This window comes from Micropterus salmoides, unplaced genomic scaffold (assembly GCF_014851395.1).
Source record: "Micropterus salmoides isolate LMB-PRFRI ecotype aquatic unplaced genomic scaffold, ASM1485139v1 Ms_hic_scaffold_8, whole genome shotgun sequence".
In the NCBI taxonomy this organism is placed as follows: domain Eukaryota; kingdom Metazoa; phylum Chordata; class Actinopteri; order Centrarchiformes; family Centrarchidae; genus Micropterus; species Micropterus salmoides.
Window position 1 is genome coordinate 3,797,737 of NW_024044570.1, and position 11,595 is coordinate 3,809,331.

Sequence of the window (11,595 nt, forward strand, 5' to 3'; positions counted from 1 at the left end):
AACCTGAAGACAAACAAAATGACTGAGTCACATTTTAAACATTTCACTGAAAACATCACAACTCATGAAACACATGATGTCACTTTGTCCCAACACAAAGCTTCCGTTTCTGAAACAAGCAGAATATTATATGAATCTATATTTAGCCAAAACACATACGACTTTTATTTGAAACAGGTGTTATAAATTCTGAAAGTATCATATTCATTCATATACAGCGTTTTGGACTCGTATGAAAGCATATTTCATATGATTATAAAATTATTCTGTGATACAGAAGGAAAGAAAAGGCTAGAACACATTGTTTTAAGTTTAAAAAACGTTGAAAGAACATTTTATGAACACAAAACTAGACTTACTAATTAATAATTATAAACTTTAATTTAACAGAAACAGAGGAAACGAGAAAATTAAAAGTGGAAAAATGTAAGAAATGAATCCAAAGCTTTAACACATAAATAAATTTTACAAAAATGTTTATGAACTGAACTTGTTACCATAAACATGATTTTCATGAGTAGTTTTCTGATGATCTGGATCACAATAAAGCAGTAACATTATAATATGAAATAATATATATCTAACCTTTTCTATCTCTCTCCGATAGAAAGCAATCGCCAGTCAGTAGAGTGACTTTTTTATTTTTTATTTTACCTTTATTTTACAAGGAAATCCCTTTGAGATCAAAAATCTCTTTTACAAGAAAAACCTGGCCAAGGTAGCAGCTATACACAAACACAACATACACTGCTTTATATAAAAATATACCAGTTCTGTTGTCTGTGGGTGGTCAGTGATGTCCAACCCACCAGATCATAAAGAATGCAATGGTGAATAAGGGACTTTGCATTTGTAATAAACTATAGAGATGCATGATACACTGAATCAAGGCTCCATAAGATGGAGGAGGCTGCGTGAATATATGTCACCATAAACAATCGCAGACAGAAAAGTTGCTTCCGCAATTTTTTTTTGGCATTGAAAGTAAAGCTAGATTTATTTCTAAAATAAAAGCCAACCTTTACTTTGAGCTTCCTAACTAGATTAGCAATATGTATATAAAGAATAAAAGTTTGTCTTCTATTCATACCAAAGTGCTTGTACGAGGGCACAATCTCAATGGATTTACCACCAGACGTGAAAATGCTAAGATCATCAAGAAACTATAAGTGAGCTTTTGAGAAAATTATGAACTTCATTTTCTGAGGATTTAAAACCAATTTTAAATTGAGCAGACCAGTTTGTAATGACTGAAATGCAGTCTGAAGCTCTTGCACCGCCTGTGCTATGGAGGAAGCTTGCTTATAAATGACAGTGTCATCATAGAAGTGTATTTTTGCTTGATTGTCCTTACCTAAGTCATTTTTAAAAATAAAGAATAGAGCAGGTCCCAAAATGGAACCCTGGAAGACCCGTTTAGTTATCTCAAGAAACTGATTTGTGGCTCTCTGTATGGACACACTGAGTCTGATCTATAAAATAATTTCTAAACCATTTAACAGTTTTAGAAACCAGGATCCCAAAGTTTGCTCAGCAACAATTCATGGTCAGAGGAGTTTGAAAATCTAGCTTGGACCCACAGTTTATTTCTTAAATGAATTAGCTCTTCTGAGGCTTAAAAACAAGTATCTTCTCCCCCTCATCGACCCCGTTCTCTCCCACCAGTTAGGTCTTGAGAAGTCAAGTTCAGAGCCAGAGACCATTCTCCCTCCTTCATGCCTTGTGGCTGTAGCTTTTTGGGACATTGAGACCGTGGTTCAGGAAGCCCAGTGCACCCATTCAGATCTAGTTACGAGTCCTCTTAACTGCTTGTTTGTACCTGATCAAGTTAGGTCCCAGGTGTTCTGGTGGGGTCTCATCTCTAAGCCTGCATGCTATCCAGGACTCCACCGCACCTTATTCTTCATTTGACAACATTTCTGGTGGCCGTCCACGTCCCAAGACTGCTGCTCTTTTGTATCTGCCTTCTCCATCTGCGACTGCAGCAAAGCATCCCATCAACCTTCAGTGGATCTTCAGCAGACCCTGGTCTCACATAATGGTGTTGTTACCAGTCTGCCTCCATCAGAAAGTAATACAGTTATCCCGACTATAGTTTCTGATTTTCCAAAGATGTACACTTGTTCGTCTCTCTAAATTGCCCTCTGCAGATCTGCTGGTCATCTGACGCCATGCTGTGTCTCAGCTCATGAACAGCTAAATCAGGCTGCAACAAGCAACTTATGTCAAGTTTGTCCAGTTAGGAGAGTTACTGAAACACTCGTAGCAACCACAACCCCACAAAGGAGAAAGATATTTAGGAAAAATATAAACATTTTGTTACTATAGGCTGTTCTCTGGTCCAGGACTAAAGCCTAGATCAGCCTCCAGGGAGTCAGTCCAAGACTGATCCCTCTGTTCATCTTCAGCAGGTTTCTGCCTACACCTGATTCAAGAATGTTAAGGTGTGTTCACACAGGAAGCAAAGTGAATCTTTGCCATGCGTTACTATAGCTAACTATATGAACCCAAAATAAAATATTTTGCTGTGATTTAATTGCAATAAATTACTCAAAAGGGTACTGTTTTCTGAACAGAGAGTGACAGGGCTATGCTATGCTCACTTCTTTCATAGTAAAGTAGCTGGAATCAAGTAACAAACACACATTTTCAGAATTTACCAGGTGATTCAACTTCCACGCTTGGCAGGTGACACATAATGGTAATTTCTGTATTTCCACAATCGGGGGGGCTTTTTGAGTGTTGTGTTGGGAGGACTTGGCGGAGAAGAGGGACAGAGCTGCTAGACATGATCACTGTGTCTAAATTAACAGGCCATGTCCCACAGTCCAACACTCTTTTCAGTCTAAATTTTCAGGAGGCAGCTGACTTTGTGCTGAGTCCAGGTGTGTCCCCTGCTAGCCAACGGTTTGGTAACAAATGCTGTGCTAGTTCACCAGTCATCAAAAAAAAGTGACACATACAATGCTATGATTCCTGTGATCGGTTCAAATGGTGTTTCCACCAGAAATGGACTGCTCCAGAGTTCACTTGACAGTGGTCAGAGACCAGAAGACCCCTTCAAGGTAGACCAGAGAGCGGTTGTTTTATTGGCACCAGAGTTCACAGCAACAAAATGAACTGCGCCAAGAGGGTAAACACAGCAGGGTTAATTTCAACCGGACCAGTGGTCAACCCGCACTAAGGGTGCACTAAAGGTTTGTGTGAGTAAAAACGTGTGCAAATGTGATATCACCAGCAAATTAACACATAAGCTGATCTACTAATGGTATGCATGCAGAATGACGTCTTTCAATAGTGCAAGATAGCACCAGTTGTTCATTTACTACTTTTGCCTTAATGAATATGCAGTTTGGGGCGTTTCAATTTTATTGTGCAAAGTAGTGGGAGGGTAACATGCAAATACATTTATTTACTACGCGCAACGTGATCTAACAAGCCTAAACGCAATTTCATGTGAATGTAACAGCATCTGTATTTAATACATTTGAAAGGATGGTGCAAACTGCCAAGTGTTGCAGAGATGGCTGCTGTTATGTTTGCGAGAAGGAGACACAGCCGTAATGAAAGAATATAATATTATTCTATATGCAATACATAGAAATAAAATTATTTTACTTTATTTATTAAACTGCATGAATTGAATTGTTCTTTTGTATTTTCCTTGAAGCTTTGGCAATACTGTTGTATTAACATTCATGCCAATAAAGCAAATTTGAATCGAATTGAATTGAGAAAGAGGTTTTTCCATTTGTTTTGGCATGACTAAGGAACATAAGCACATTTTGCCTCTCCAGCCATAGTGGAGCTGTTGGCTGACCTAAGGGCTGATTTGGAGCCAGTTACAAGAAGGAGTCGCGCAATACCTGCCTGCCCAAACTTCTTTGCAACTCTGCTTTTCCACGTGTCTGGGTCATTCCAGCATACTGTATCTATTTCTGCTGGGGTTTCCCAAAGCAGTTTTTCAGCTGTGCTGTCCCAATCAGAATCAGCTTTATTGCCTGGTATGTGTACACATACGAGGAATTTGACTCTGGATTGTACAATGCTCGTGATGTGCTTACTTATACAATAATACAGTAATAAAATCAAACGCAGGCTACAGTATACAGAATGCATATATACACACTATAAACAAAACAAACAGATTGAAACAATAGTGCAAAGAGCAGAGTGCAAAGGATGCTGGAGTATGTACATGTCGGAGGTGGATGTCATATAATTGGTACATACACATACAACCAAACATGTACACGGTGTGATGAGTGCAAAAAATGCTGGAATAAATAAGTATTATGTGCAGGAGTTATCTCATGAGGTAGGTGGATTTGGTATACAGTATATACAATATGACAATATAACCGCTCTGAAATAGAGAATGGTGAATAAATACTAAGAGGTAACCAGTAAACAGGTGGCTGATTAGAGTTACTGAGTTATTGCTTAGGAATTGTTCCTGACATTGTGTGTCAGAGTCAGCTGTTCATCAGAGTGATGGCTTGTGGGAAGAAACTGTTCCTGAGTCTGTCTGTTTTGGCGTACAGTGCTCTGTAGCACCTACCAGAGGGAAAAAGTTGGAACCGGTTGTGTCCGGGGTGAGATGGATCTGCAGTGATGTCTCCTGCCCGTTTCCTGACTCTGGAAATGTATAAGTCCTGAATGGAGGACAGGTTTGCACCGATGATCTCGTCCTGACTGTCCATTGTAGTCTGCTCCTGTCCTTTTTGGTGGCAGATCCAAATCAGTAAAATGCTCCATATTTGTTTCTAGTCTTTTCGACCACTCATCACCACTACATTGCATTCACAATTCACACACTGAGATCACACACAATATATATATAGTTATTTTACCAGACCTTACTTTACCTCTTGCCCTAAGTGGCTCAAACAGAAACTAACATTCACTTTACTGGAAGAATAACCACAAGGGCCAATTCCGGCCCAAGCTTGCTCAACCACTCAAAGCGCTTTTACACTACATTGCATTCACCATCGCAAACATCCGTTCTACCTCCTGAGCCACAGCTGCCCGCAGAGGACAGACTGGATGATGGCTTGGATGTGTAGAAGTGGATCAGCAACTCCTTAGGCAGGTTGAGCTTCCTGAGCTGGAGCAGGAAGTACATCCTCTGCTGGACCTTCTTGATGATGGTGTCAGTGTTGGGTTCCCACTTCAGGTCCTGGGATATAGTGGATCCCAGAAACCTGAAGGTTTCCACAGCAGACACAGGGCTGTTGAGTATGGTGATGGGGGGGGGCAGAGTGGGGTCTCCTGAGGTGCAGTTGTTGGTGTAGAGGGAGAATAGCAGGGGGAGAGCACACACCTGGATGATAATGTGCTTATTGTCATGGTGCTGGATGTAATGTTCCCCAGCCTGGGTGAGTTTGGTGCTGAGGATGTCCGGGATGATGGTGTTGAACGCCGAGCTGAAGTCCACGAACAGGATCCTTGCATATGTCCCCTGGAGAGTCGAGGTGTTGCAGGATGTAATGCAGTCCCAAGTTGACTGCATCATCCACTGACCTGTTAGCCCTGTAGGCAAACTGTCCGGCCTGTAAAGTCCTTCAGGTGGGCCAACACCAGTCTTTCAAAGGACTTCATGACTACAGATGTCAGGGCGACAGGCCTGTAGTCATTAAGACTCTTCAGCTGATCCAGAAAAGAGATCATATTTCTCCTGTTTTAGCGTCTCTGCATTGGCTTCCTGTAAAATCCAGAATAGAATATAAAATCCTTCTGCTCAACTACAAAGCTAATGGTCAGGCACCATCTTCATGAAGGGCTCATAGTACCTTACCAGCCAGAGACAGTGCAGAGGACAGGTTACAGTGCAATAAACAGTCTGGGTTCAGGAGGTAGACACCATCTCCAAGAGTAGGCTTAAGACTTTCCTCTTTGATAAAACTTAGAGTTAGGGGATTTGGAGATGTTGCTTTTTAAGAGGCGTTTTGAATTTCAACACTGGGCACTGTAAGCCTTAGAAGGTTAAATGAAGAATTAGATATTTCTGTGGAGTCTGCTGGATAATATTTGGTCTCCTTTAACAGGCTTTCATTGAGAACAATCTTGGATAGAGGTGTTCAGTTCAAATGTAGATGGACGTTTACATTAATTTATATGTCATTTATAAATGTTAACGGGGCAGTGAACAGAGGATGGTGCAGTGAGGAGAGGACAGTGCAGTGAACAGAGGACTGTGCAATGAAGAGAGGACGGTGCAGTGAACAGAGGACGGTGCAGTGAAGAGGATGGTGCAGTGAGGAGAGGACAGTGCAGTGAACAGAGGACGGTGCAGTGAACAGAGGACTGTGCAGTGAAGAGAGGACGGTGCAGTGAAGAGGATGGTGCAGTGAGCAGAGGACAGTGCAGTGAAGAGGACGGTGCAGTGAACAGAGGACTGTGCAGTGAAGAGATTACAGTGCAGTGAACAGATTACGGTGCAGTGAAGAGGATGGTGCAGTGAAGAGGGGACAGTGCAGTGAAGAGGATGGTGCAGTGAAGAGGATGGTGCAGTGAACAGATTACAGTGCAGTGAACAGATTACAGTGCAGTGAACAGAAGACTGTGCTAAGAAGGAGATCCGTCTGAGCGCTGAATGGCTGTGGTCCTTCATGATGCCATGTGCCTTCTTTGGGCACCTCTGGTAGAGGAAACCCTCTGGCCAGGAGACTGTTGCTAGTGATATGCCACCTCCACCGCTCTCTGTAGTGATTTGTGGGTGTGGGCAGAGCAGTTCCCGTACAAAGCTGTGGTGCAACGCGTCAGCAAGCTCTCGATGGTACACCTGTAGAAGTTCTCCACTGGAAATAGAGCCGCTGATGTTCTTTCTTGACAATGGTGTCTGTGTGAAGTGTCCAGGACAGGTCCTCAGTGATGTGCACACTGAGAAAATTGAAAGTGCTGACCTTTTTTTAACCTCACCAGCACCAGTGTAGATGGGGAGGTGTCCACCTACCTGCTTTCTCCTGTAGTCTACTATCATCTGTTTTGTTTTACTGACATTGGGAGTGAGGTCCTGGCAGTAGCTGGTTTATGACATCACCTCTTCTCTGTAGACCGTCTCCTCATAGTTTGTAATGCACACAGCCTGGTGGTGCACCAGTGTTGAGAATCAGCAGACTGGTGTCAGAGCAACCATGTGGTAGTCATTTAAGCAGGAGACCACTGGTTTCTTGGGAACCGGAACTATGGTGGATGCTTTGAACAGGGTGGGGACCACAGTTACAGGATGAAGATGTTGGTGAACACCTCTGCAGGTTGATCAGCGCATGCCCTGAGATGCCATCCGGCCCTGGTGCCTTGCACAGGTTGACCCTTTAAAAAGACCGTCTCATTTCATCCGTTTGTAAAGTCAACAGGACAGCCCCCTGCCCACACGTGGTGGGGTAGTGGGTGCTGTGTTGTCCACATCGAACCAAGCGTTAAAGGTGTTAAGCTCTTCCGTGAGCGTTGCTGAACAATGTCCTTGTTTTTCCCTTTGTACTCCCTTTGTGATGCAGCATAACCCATTCCACTTGCATCTGGGGTCAGAGCTGAGGTAGCTGGACTCCTCTCTGTCCCTATAGTCCCTCTTGGCATTCCTGGACTTCCGGAGGTCATATTTGGCTTTGTAGGCATCAGGGTCCCCCGAGTTAAAAGGGGCGGTAGGTGCTCTTAGTTTTAATGCGGATCACATGGCTGACCCAGGGTTTCTGGCTGGGGTACGTGCAGACGGTAGCTTTTGGAACAACGTTGTTGATACACTTATATAGGCTATAATGGAGTCTGTGTGGTCAGTGATGTTACCATCGGCTGCAACCTCAGACATCTGCTAGCCCAATATCTCAAAGCAGTCCGGTATGACCTCATCAGCCTCTTTGTTCTGTTTGTAAAAGTTGACTGTAATGTGAAAGTGTATTTATGGTTGGAGGTATTTTCTGAAGAAGATGACTGTACAGCTTAGTATTCGTGGTATCTATGGTGATATATGTGTTGATGTATTGTACATAAGGAAAGCAGGGGGGTGTACTGGAGAGTCGTGCCATGTGGTTAGGGTTGTGATGGATTGTCTGCACCCCCTGTGCTCGTTCTCAAAAATAAAAGGATTTTATTGTGAAACATCTTTTAAGGAAGTGTTGAGTTAACGATAGCTTAACAATGATGTGAAAAAGTGGAGTTAATCAGAAAATAAACCGTATTATTGATGAGTGGTGATCCTGTTGTATTGATAAATCAATGATGACTCATGCTGAATTCACCATGTGATCATTACTGACCACCTTTAAATGAGTGATGAACAGTTTATCTTTGCGTTGTGGTTAATGAAACAGACGGTAAACTTTATTTAAAGAAACTTTATTGATATGTTCTCAGTGTTTCCATGGTGACTCTAGTAGTAAGAGTCCATGATGCGCCTCATGCTCATGAACCTCATGTTGCCCATGCCCACGCTCATGAAGTTCCTGTACTCTCCAGGCCTCATGTACATCATCCTGCCTCTGTAATGGGGCTGCTCGTACATCAGCCAGTGTCCGTCCATCACGTGACACGACATGCAGTTGGACATGCGGTAACGGTCCATGATGTTGTCGCAGTCGTCCATCATCTCGTACATCTGGCCTCCGAAGTTCTCCTTCTCGTAGATCCTCATCCTGTAGGACCCGCGGTGCTGAAACACATCCATAATCAGTAATCAGTAATTGCTCATCATTCATTAGAACACCTGAGCTGGTCTCTGTAGTGTGCTGTGATTGGTTGTGCGGTTACCATGGGGATCATGCGGCAGGACCTGATGCACTCGTTCATTCCCATCATGCTCATGTAGTCGGAGTACTCGCCCCTCCTCAGGAAGTACTGGTTGCCCATGAAGTTGGGGCGGTCGTAGACCATGAAACAGCCTCTCTCCACCCTGCAAGAGTGACACCTGCTCAGGTAGGATGACATGTCAGCAAAGTCGCCGCTGCACTCGTAGGAACGACCCTGGAAGTTCCTGTCCTCGTAGAAGACGACCTGACCGTGGGACAGAAGACAGATTTAAAGTTAGTGATGAGCTCTGACAGACTGACTGATGAGTCTGAGGATCCTTCTCCAGGTGGTCCAGATCCTGTCGAGCTGGTCCGGTCTCTAAAGCTAATTTCCCCGTTCATGACAGCTGTGCAGGGGGTTAATGTGTACATATCGCACCAAATTATGCATAAATAAGGACGTGGCCCCTTTGAGTGACAGGTGGGTGCCCTCTCAGATGGCTAGCCGCTAGGTGGTAAATCCAGTTCATGTGTGTGTTCATCTCATGTGAAGCCATCTGGGGAAATAATTTACCTTAAAATTACATAATTATTGTTGCTGTGAAAACATGGATCTCCGTATCACTTCGTAAAAATCTGTTAGTGATCCTCGGATGTTAGAAAGTCATGTGACCTTTTACCTGGAAAATGTCACTAAACTCAGAGATACGTGTTTTCCATCTGTCCCATTCTAAGTCTGTGTAATGGGGAGAAGTGATGCATGGTGGGACTTACCCTGCTCATCGTGTTCTTGTCGGTGGCGGACATGTTGGCGTGTTGTTGACGTGCTGCTCTGTGCTGAGGGAGGTGGGCTGCCTTCATACCTGTGTGAGCTCTCAGCTTTTATACACCTGAGCGGCACTCGCTGCTTTGTGTTTCAGAGTGCCGAGTCAGCACACACACAAAGCCTCTTTGAAAGGGTTAACAAAGACTCGGAGGCCTTCAGCTGCTGTTTTTATCAGCACCAGCACTTTGTTAACCTGTTCAACTCTGAACAGCAGAACAACACACCTGGCACACCTTCCAACCTTCACATTACTCTGAAATGAACCTTTAAGCTTCTTTAAACTGACGGCGTCACAGAAACACCAGTTTTCATTAAACATACAAACAGTTGTGTTTCTCAGAGACGAGGTCAGATCAACATGTTGAATCAGCTGCTACTAACAGTCCATGGTGATCACCTGTAGTTTCTGAACATGTATGACAGGAGTTGTGTGAAGTGTGAGGAGTTCTTTCAGACGTCATGTCAGAGACGAGGTCAGCCTCACAGTTTGGGTCAACATGAAACTCTCCTCATCAACAAAAGGTGAACAGTTTTGTGAAAAAGTCAAAGCTACAAGAAGCCTGAGGACGTAAAATCTGACGGAGAGACATCAACTATGACTCCCAGGGTGCAATTCACTACCAAACAGCCAATCACAGAGCTTCACCTTCTGTTATGCAGCTAAAGACGACGCTGTTGAAGAAACTGAAAACCATCCGCGGCTTAAATCAGTTCACGTTTCATTTCAGGCGCTACAGCGGGAGGTGTTTCACTGTACGACAAAGCTTTATGGATTCACGCTCTGATTCCCTCTGACTGAATTCTTCTCCAGAGCAACAACAGAGGCTCATGGGTAATGTAGTATTTAAAGCAGAGGAAATCCATGCGTAAACCTGATGATGGTTCATCACCCAGCAGAGTGTCTGTGTTCAGATTATGAAGATTAAACACTTCACAACTCAGCAGTCAACATAAAATATATTTATGAAAAATAAAAGCCCTGCTAAATCCTGTAAAGAAACAGTGATCATGTGATTACATTTCTTTATTTATTAGGAGACAAACGTTAATGAAATTTCTGTAAATGCGATCATTGTTAACCAGCAGGTTCACTTTCATCATGAAGTAAAAAATCAGGCAGACAGAATTATCATTCTGCAGTCAACAGGAAGATGCAGTAAGAAAAGAGTCACTGAGTCATGCAATAAACAATAAGACATAAATAAAACAAGACAGTCTCCATCAAAGGGTCAAAGATGAGTCACGTAATATTCCTCAGAAGAGTTTGTCAGACTTTTACAGAAGAAGAATTTTGACCTGAGATGACCTACTGACCACCAACATGAGAGTATGAAGCACACACGCATTTATTATCATCATTATTAATATAATTATTATTTTTACTCTCTGCAGCGTTGTTACAGGATGTTACTCTCCACATGGTATCAGCGTTTCAGAGCTGAAGAATGGGAGCCAGATGAAACCACATCAAACTGAGCGTCCTCACCTCTCAGCCGGATCCAGACAAACCTGCCCCTCCAAGGTCCCGTTTCCTGTTTCCCACCTGGAAGCTGTGACGTAGCTGCTCTTAGCAGAAACAGCTCCACCTGCTGGAGATACCTGAACACAGGTCAGACAGAACCCTGTGCTGGATGATATGGATTCAGTTATGTCTAATAGAATGACATTATTATTGTTGTTTGTTCTAATTTGTCTTTTCCGCTGTTCTCAGAAGACCATCAGTGGTTCTCTGGTTCTGTGCCAGTAACAGGAAGTGCTCACTGACAGAACATGCAGGAAAGTGAAACCAGCAAAGATCAGGACCAGATCTGGTTACAGTGAGCAGGTGAAGACTCACTCCCACCAGTCAGGAGCATGATGATGGGTTTCTTCTGATGGACCTGCCGGACGGTCTTCACTTCCTGCGTGAGTGTTTACCTCTAAAGGGCAATTTATCCATCTGCGTCAAATCGACGGCATAGGCTACGGGGCTACGCAGAGGCTACGCCGTCGCCTGACGCACCACGACACGGACCGTAAGCTCTGTGATTGGTCGGCTGGGTA

The 11,595-nt window shown here is 43.5% G+C and overlaps 1 protein-coding gene across 1 annotated transcript; it reads right to left on the reverse strand.

The window, feature by feature from the left end:
- Positions 1-8,351: 8,351 nt before the first annotated feature.
- Positions 8,352-11,526, reverse strand: LOC119893044 (gamma-crystallin M2-like). Its single transcript, XM_038704968.1, has 3 exons — positions 11,039-11,526; positions 8,749-8,991; positions 8,352-8,650 (listed from the first exon to the last, which is right to left on the reverse strand). The coding sequence occupies exons 2-3, from the start codon at positions 8,923-8,925 to the stop codon at positions 8,372-8,374; spliced, it is 456 nt and encodes a 151-aa protein (XP_038560896.1). The 5' UTR covers positions 8,926-8,991; positions 11,039-11,526; the 3' UTR covers positions 8,352-8,371.
- Positions 11,527-11,595: the final 69 nt, after the last annotated feature.

What these genes read in the sequence shown, in the direction of transcription:
- LOC119893044 (XM_038704968.1), bottom strand. Translation starts at nt 8,925, where the DNA reads ATGTCATCCTACCTGAGCAGGTGTCACTCTTGCAGGGTGGAGAGAGGC. An exon ending in CCTGCCGCATGATCCCCATG is followed by an intron (nt 8,651 to 8,748) that starts GTAACCGCACAA and finishes GATGTGTTTCAG; the next exon opens with CACCGCGGGTCCTACAGGAT.